This window comes from Cucurbita pepo, chromosome LG01 (genome assembly GCF_002806865.2).
Source record: "Cucurbita pepo subsp. pepo cultivar mu-cu-16 chromosome LG01, ASM280686v2, whole genome shotgun sequence".
NCBI classification, from domain to species: Eukaryota; Viridiplantae; Streptophyta; class Magnoliopsida; order Cucurbitales; family Cucurbitaceae; genus Cucurbita; species Cucurbita pepo.
Genome location: NC_036638.1, coordinates 13,559,523 through 13,568,321, shown reverse-complemented (window position 1 = coordinate 13,568,321; position 8,799 = coordinate 13,559,523). Strand labels below are relative to the sequence as shown.

Below are 8,799 nucleotides of genomic sequence, written 5' to 3'. Positions count from 1 at the left end.
CCAGCAAATCCTACTGTAGCACAAATCAAATTACAGAAGGAAAAGAAGACGAGGAAATCAAAGGCGAAAGCTTGCCTATTTGCCGCTGTATCTCAAATGATATTCATGCGAATAATGTCCCTCAAAACAGCAAAGGAAATCTGGGATTATCTCAAGGCCGAATATGAAGGAGATTAGAGGATTCGTGGAATGAAAGCCCTGAATTTGATCAGGGATTTCGAGTTGCAGAAGATGAAGGAGTCAGAGTCGGTAAAAGAGTACTTTGACAAACTTCTCAGCATCGCCAACAAGGTGAGATTGCTTGGTTCTGTATTAAATGATTCCAGGATCGTTAAAAACTGCTAGTCACTGTTCCAGAGAAGTTTGAAGCCACCATTGCTACTCTGGAGAACACCAAAGACTTGTCAAAGATTTCTCTTACAGAGCTCTTGAATGCTTTACAAGCACAAGAGCAAAGGAGGTCTATGANTAGGAGGAATAGAATTATAATGGAGATGACGAGATGCATGCTTCATGAGAAGGATCTNGTGTTAAGCATTAAGACAGCAGCAGGTATAAAAACAACAAAAATTTCAAAAATCAATTGACGTATGNGAATTATAATGGAGATGACGAGATGCATGCTTCATGAGAAGGATCTTTAAAAACGTTTTTGGGGAAAAGCAGCAAACATTATTATGTGCTTGCAAAATCGAATTTCAACAAAAGTTGTGAAGGACCTGACACCATTTGAAGTTTGGTATGGTTACAAACCTTCTTTAAAGTTCCTTAGACTATTTGGGTTTCTTTGCTTCATTTACATTCCAGAGGTCAAGCGTGATAAGTTTGACAAAAAGTCAGAAGTTGACATCTTTGTTGGGTATAGCACTATATCCAAAGCTTACAGAGTTTTTCAACCACACATTAGTTGTGTTATTGTGAGCCAAGATGTTCATTTTGCTGGAAATGAGCAATGGAATTGGGAAGAACGGACGAAGGTGAATTAGATTTCTAATGCACCAAACAATTTAATCTTTGATAGCATGTTAGAAGAGTTTGAATATGAACGACAAGATGCTTTGGTTGATGATGCACCTGTCCGAGGAGAAGCTTTCAGTGATCGAGAAAAACAAAATCTGGGAGTTGGTTGATCGACCTCTAAATAGAAAGATAATTGGAGCAAGATGGGTGTTCAAAAAAAAGCTTGGAGTTCACAGCATCTAAACAAGGAGGAGTGTTAAAGATCACGTATTTGTTTAGATTGCTGTCAGTTAGTATCTAATTAAATCTCCGTTAGGAGTTAGATTTACTTTTGTTTTGTTTTGATTTGATTAGATTTGTTTACTGGTTTGTTACTCGATTTTATGCAGATTTTTAGGTAGATTTTCTAAATATCTTTTTGTATTATCTGTGTATATATAGAGCATTCTTGCTCTTCATAATTTAATCTTCTCATCAATTATTCAATCAATCCCTCTTTCACTAACACATACAAATATAACAATTTCTCATATCTTCCCCTCTCACTTATTTCTCTTCTATGTCATATTTTAACAAATATAACAATTTCTCATATCTTCTCCTCTCACTTATTTCTCTTCTATGTCATATTTTAATTCTATTTATCGTACTTGCCATTTTCAAACATTTTGTTGGTAATCCAAACAGTGTTTTTTTTTTTTTTTNTAGAAAGATAATTGGAGCAAGATGGGTGTTCAAAAAAAAGCTTGGAGTTCACAGCATCTAAACAAGGAGGAGTGTTAAAGATCACGTATTTGTTTAGATTGCTGTCAGTTAGTATCTAATTAAATCTCCGTTAGGAGTTAGATTTACTTTTGTTTTGTTTTGATTTGATTAGATTTGTTTACTGGTTTGTTACTCGATTTTATGCAGATTTTTAGGTAGATTTTCTAAATATCTTTTTGTATTATCTGTGTATATATAGAGCATTCTTGCTCTTCATAATTTAATCTTCTCATCAATTATTCAATCAATCCCTCTTTCACTAACACATACAAATATAACAATTTCTCATATCTTCCCCTCTCACTTATTTCTCTTCTATGTCATATTTTAACAAATATAACAATTTCTCATATCTTCTCCTCTCACTTATTTCTCTTCTATGTCATATTTTAATTCTATTTATCGTACTTGCCATTTTCAAACATTTTTAACTTTCTTTTCTTTCCTAAAATCCTCTCTCTTTCATTTTTTTTTTCTTCTTTCTTTTAACTTTAATTCTGTTTAGCCTTTCAATTTTGGCATTGTCATATGAACCGTACTTGCCATCTTCAAACTCTTCTAACTTTCTTTCTTTCCTAAAATCCTCTCTCTTTTGTTTTTTTTTTCTTCTTTCTTCTAACTCTAATTCTGTTTAGCCTTTCAATTCTACTTCCATATCTAATTATTTTAAGCAATTTAAATTTAATTCTTTTAATTAGTTTCATTCTTTTAAGCAGTTTATTCTAACGGGTTTAATTCTACTCACCAGATTTTCTTTACCTTTACTATTTCCAAATCTAATCTTCCTCTCAGTGAAAATCTCTTTTGATTATGTTTCCAAATTTGGTATTTTTTATTTTTATTTGATCTGTTTTCCNAATATAACAATTTCTCATATCTTCCCCTCTCACTTATTTCTCTTCTATGTCATATTTTAACAAATATAACAATTTCTCATATCTTCTCCTCTCACTTATTTCTCTTCTATGTCATATTTTAATTCTATTTATCGTACTTGCCATTTTCAAACATTTTTAACTTTCTTTTCTTTCCTAAAATCCTCTCTCTTTCATTTTTTTTTTCTTCTTTCTTTTAACTTTAATTCTGTTTAGCCTTTCAATTTTGGCATTGTCATATGAACCGTACTTGCCATCTTCAAACTCTTCTAACTTTCTTTCTTTCCTAAAATCCTCTCTCTTTTGTTTTTTTTTTCTTCTTTCTTCTAACTCTAATTCTGTTTAGCCTTTCAATTCTACTTCCATATCTAATTATTTTAAGCAATTTAAATTTAATTCTTTTAATTAGTTTCATTCTTTTAAGCAGTTTATTCTAACGGGTTTAATTCTACTCACCAGATTTTCTTTACCTTTACTATTTCCAAATCTAATCTTCCTCTCAGTGAAAATCTCTTTTGATTATGTTTCCAAATTTGGTATTTTTTATTTTTATTTGATCTGTTTTCCAATCTTTCTCTCTTCTTCCCTTATCTTCCTCTCCTCCTTACTTATCTATTCCTTTTTTTCTCGGATCAATTTTCATGGACCCTAGCTAGGATAGATAATTTACAGATAATTTCTAAATTTCTAACTCAGATCTAAATAATTGCTAATATCCTTAGTAGATAATTTCTAAATTTCTAACTCAGATCTAAATAATTGCTAATATCTTTAGTAGATAATTTCTAAATTTCTAACTCAGATCTAAATAATTGCTAATATCTTTAGTAGATAATTTCTAAATTTCTAACTCAGATCTAAATAATTGCTAATATCTTTAGTAGATAATTTCTAAATTTCTAACTCAGATCTAAATAATTGCTAATATCTTTAGTAGATAATTTCTAAATTTCTAACTCAGATCTAAATAATTGCTAATATCTTTAGTAGATAATTTCTAAATTTCTAACTCAGATCTAAATAATTGCTAATATCTAGAAAGAAAGAAAAATAAAAAAGGTAAATCTGACTACTAACCTTTTAAAAATGACATATCTCTTCATGGTTAGTTTTTTTTCTTCTTTATTTTGTTGTTTTTATTTTAACACACACACACACACACACATATATATATATATATATATAATTAAACCCAACGGGGCGTTTTAGCAAAAGATCAGAGTACGAATTCAGACTGCACAGAGCCGACAAAAGAGTTATGCAGACACGCGTTGCAAGGCTCTAGAGTTTGCCGTTGGTGATCACGTCTTCCAAAAATTGGCACCCATGAGAGGGGTAATGAGATTCGGAAAGAAGGTCAAGATGATCCCAAGATTTATCGGTCCTTTCGACATCTTGGAGAGAGTTGATTCTGTGGCGTACCGACTAGCCTTGCCTCTTGCTGTAGCTGTTGTTCACAACGTGTTCCACATGTCTATGTTGTATAAGTGCACCCTAGATCCTTCTCATGTGATTGAGTATGCAAATCTTCCTTTGAGGGAGGACTTAAGTTACGAGGAGGTGCCCATCAGGATTGTAGCCACGAAAATACAGAAGCTTGGAAACAAGGAGATATCGCTTGTCAAGGTGGTATGGAACAACCATCCTGTTGAGGAAGCAACCTGGGAGTTAGAGAGCTGAGATGGAGGCCAAGTATCTCGTGGTGTTCTGGGATTAGAACTTTGGAAAAAGTTGTCAAGGGGGAAGATTGTAAGAGACTGGCATTAATTGAGGAGAGAGAAAGGCCAGTTGTACTACTCTTTTAGGGTTAAAAAAAAAAAGAAGAAATAAAAGCAAAAAAGAAGAAAGGAAACGATGATAGGAAAGAAGTAAAAAGAGAAAATATAGAGAAAGGCATACAGACAAAAAAAAAATAGAGAGAAGTAAAAGAAANAAGAAGAAAAATAGAGGAGAGGGTGGAGCGGAGGAGACGAACGACGAAACTTGAAGCGCTCATCGGCAACGTTGGGACCGAACCATTTAGGAAGGGAGAACGCCGACGGTAAGCCCTAGTGGTGTGATTTTCATTGCTCCTTTCCTGAAAACCCTAATACATTTCACTGGGTCGGTGTACCTAGGTTATGGTCAAGAGAAGTTGATGAGTCCTCATGAAGAAGAAGACATGGGGTGCTGAGAGGAAAGAAAGATCAAGAAGAAGGTGGGAAGAAGAGCGAAAAAATCGTGGGGCGTAGCCTGTGCCGAGTTCCTTAGAGAGAGTTGTCTCGCGCCCCTAGGTATTCTCTACCTACCCACCCGACCCGACTCACGTGTACAGAACCGAAACCCAAAATTTTCTTTTTCATTTCACACCGTTTGATTCGTCTTTATTCAGATTTAGGTACTTGACTAACACATTCCATAATGCCTTATTTATAGGAAAATTCTCAATTAGCTTAGTCAAGTGGACACTTGAAGACTCATAAAGTTTTGGGAAGTCTACGATCATGTAAGTAACCATTTGGAGCAAGATTCTATGTAATTGCTTGTAGGCATCGGTTTGGGTTTGTGGGCAAATAATTTAGTACCATATTTAGGGATGAAATTTAGTTCATGGAGGTGGTACTTCAATAATGTGTTTGGTTATATTTTGATTGTCGTTATGGTTATATAGTTTCATTGACATGAATGTGACATTTCTTATAGGCGTATGGAATGGTATGTTTTATGTTGAACTAGATGGTTATTATGTGATTTAGCATGGTGACGTGTTGTTGCCGTGACTCTTTGTTAGGCATTGGGTGCAGAGCTTGGGTAGCCATTGTTGCCCTTTGTGAGTTGGACCATTTATTATTTGCTAGTTATCATAAGTTGTAGACGACAGTGTACCGTTTTAGTAGTCACCCACAAGGGGTTGAGGGTAATCATAGTATATTACTATGGTAACCCGTTAGAGGTGAATAGTGAGACGAATCATGACCTTTTTACTGATCCAGCCGAGCGGCATAGTGACAGGTAGTTATTGTTCCTAAGACAGGTAGTTTTACTGGTCTGAGCCTACAAGGGCGTAAGACAAGTAGTTACTGACCCGGCCTAGCGAGGCATAGTGGCAGGTAGTTACTGATCTTAGGAACAATTAGACGTTGCCAGGCACCACTAGGTCTCCGACTAGTGACTATTCGAGTACAAAGCTTAAGATCTCGTGAATAGGGCTAAGTTTGACAAGAGCTTACGAGCAGGTTACTTACTGAGTATTTGTATATACTCATTTTTTGTTATTTATATTTTTCAGGTGAAAAGTAGATCTGGATCGGTGGCGGGAACGTGTGGAGGTGTGCAGCTGTAGAAGGGGCCCTTAGATTGAGTCCTCTTCTCCCATGTCGTTTTGGTTATGATTTTGGTGTTTTTCGGGGCCCTTAGATTGAGTCCTCTTCTCCCATGTCGTTTTGGTTATGATTTTGATGTTTTTGGAAAAAACACGCGATATTTTGCAACCGTTTCCTTTTGATGTGACTCTGCGGGTTCTCGTTATGTGTTTTGTAGTAATTTTGATATTTTTAAATGTATATAAGACAACTTTAACTTTTAGTCCCCTTTTCAAACAACAAGAAGTGTTGAAAGGTTTTCGAAGATCGATCGTTACACTAGTGCCGCCATAGGGCGGTCTGCCAGTTCTAGGGTGGTTCATGTCTATTCTCTTCCATTGAATTGCGGCGTGGGGTGTCTGGGCTAATCCTGACTGTAACTTGTCGATGTCGGGTATGTCGATGTGGATCACCACTCAAAGGGCTTCTGCATAATCAGAGGATGCCTTGGCTACCACATGCCCCTTTAGATCCTCCCTTAGACCAACAATGAATCACTCGACCTTTAACTCCTCAATGCTAAAATATTGCCAGCCTGTTAAACTCTAGATTATACTCCTCCACTAACTTGTCTCCCTGTTTGAGTTCAAGGAACGCTTCCTGCATTTTCATTCTAGCAGTGACTGGATAATATTTGCGAAGGTAGGCTTCTTTGAATTGACACTAGGTAATAGTCTGTCCATGTGGTGCAATAATCCTCTGAGCGTCTTTCTACCATAAATGTGCCTCTTCTTTCTAATATATATGCCCCACAATGAACTTGATACTCCAGCGGATAGTTCATATAATGAAAGGTTTTTTCAATAGCCTCTAGCCAGGTCTTTGCTGTTATCTTTGACTGAACAATTCGCCTGGTGAGGAAATTCTTAACGAAGAAAAATTGCCAAAGAAATTGTTGGGAGAAGAAAAATAGAAAAGCTGAAGAAAAATAAAGGAAGAGTATAGAAGCTTTGGGAATTGTTGCTAAAAAACACCATGCAAATGTTTCTAATTTAATTTGGCTATTTAAAACAGATTACATTCTAAAATTGGCTGGAGTGGCTAACAAATCTTGCGCCTAAAGTTGCCCAAACCGCCAGCTAAAAATAGGCTCTTCCATTATACATGTAATTATATGTTAATTTAGTTAGCCTAAAAAAACAACTAAGTTGAAGGAAACATGTAAATAACCTAAATAAAGAAAACTATAGCTTTTTATCTAACATCTGCTACTATAGGATCTACCTTGCCACCGTCAAAGGAAGATAGTTTATATCTTTGGAAAGCTTTCAGGTAATGGGATTCCACATTCATAGTCCTTGAGTCTCTGGTCCCTTGCACTGATGTCTGATTAGCCACCACTGTCCGCATCATTTGGGTCATCAGAACCTGATTTTCCATTGAGGTTAACATGAATGTTGGTAGCACATCCAGTGTGAGCGTGGTTGTTGGTTGGTTGGGCGGGACCTCTGTGATTTATGACTGACACTGGTGGGACTGCCGTCTGCGTCAGATTTGTCTTGATTCACCACTCCCTTTTAGCCCATTCCAGTTCTGAGTGCCCGTGGTACAATTTTCTCACTTGCTTGGGGACACATATCTAACTTCCTCTTGAGGTTCAGGTTGTTCCACCTTAGGTGATGAAACAACGGTGTCCTAGGCGACTCTTCTTCTTTCCCTTCTAGGTCTAGGCCCGACATAGGATCCACGTCTCTTTGGTATCATTATCTACTATAACAGAAAAAATACGGTTACATTTTGTTCATAGCACATCCTCCAGGAAATGTGCAATTACAACACAACAGAAAGTCATCTATATTCTTTAAACATCAACTTAGCTCTTAACTTCACAATTCAAATATGTGAGATTATCTGGTCATGAGTGGCACGTGATTGATGGGCGTGGTCACAAAGGATACGATTCTTTAACTTAAATATCTACAGGACATATATCTTGGTGCTTTGATACCAATCAATCATGACCCAATATTTTACTACGAGTCATGACTCAAAACGATATTGACGTATAGTGTGTATGCATGAAAACTCAAAAGAAGACATCATTTCAAAAATCATTTGTTTCATAAGGAAAGAAAAGTTTCGATACAAAGAAACAATAACTAGTTTTGACAACGAAAATATGAAACATAATGTGTACAAAAAAGAAGGACTAGACTGGCGCCCCGGGACATGCATTCCTCTGTGACAATCTACCTCTCAACACGCCCTCTCTTGATCCGATGCCTCATGAACCTGAAAAAGAAAGATATAGCAAGGATGAGTATAAAATTTATACTTAGTAAGCCACCTACTTGTAGGCTCTCATCGTATCTTAACTGATTGCCACGGGCTTCTAATTGGCTCTAGGACGTCTGGTTTTAGTCTTATCCCCTTGAGGCTTCTTTGGTTCACCGTCCTTTCATTTAAACCTTAAGAGTTTCCTTTGTTAGGTTATGAAGCCTGCTGCTTATTTATAGTTTGGTCAACGATTATATACGGTAAAGCTATATTTGGTAAAGCTATATCCGGTAAAGCTATATATGGTAAATAGCTATATATGATTAAATCGGGTAAAGCTATATATAGTAAATAGCTATATTGTCACAGCCCAATATTTTACTACGGACAGTGACTAACGACATGACATAAATGCACAAGAGATTTAAATATGAAGTAACGAAAATCATCAAATTCCAATAAAGTTTTTCGAACGATAAACACAGAACACAAGACCGTTTGGAAAATAAATTTCAAAAGAATACGAATACAAAAATAAAGACTAAGACTGGATTGACGCCTCGGGACAACCCATTTCTCTGTGACAATTCTCTTCAGATCACGCCCACTCTTGACCGACGCCTCGCGCTCCTGAAAAAAAA

The 8,799-nt window shown here is 36.1% G+C and overlaps 1 protein-coding gene and 1 long non-coding RNA gene across 3 annotated transcripts; both read left to right on the top strand.

Moving 5' to 3' along the window:
* The first annotated feature begins 3,926 nt into the window (after positions 1–3,926).
* Positions 3,927–4,280, top strand: LOC111797549. The gene has a single exon (XM_023680627.1). The coding sequence runs from the start codon at positions 3,927–3,929 to the stop codon at positions 4,278–4,280; it is 354 nt and encodes a 117-aa protein (XP_023536395.1).
* Positions 4,281–4,533: 253 nt separating this feature from the next.
* On the top strand, positions 4,534–6,161 carry LOC111799793. Of its 2 annotated transcripts, none has more exons than XR_002815897.1 (4): positions 4,534–4,641; positions 4,718–4,873; positions 5,016–5,085; positions 5,869–6,161. It is a non-coding gene; the product is annotated as an uncharacterized LOC111799793 (long non-coding RNA). The 2 variants fall into 2 exon arrangements; XR_002815898.1 differs by having other exon boundaries at positions 4,718–4,908.
* The last annotated feature ends 2,638 nt before the right edge of the window (positions 6,162–8,799 follow it).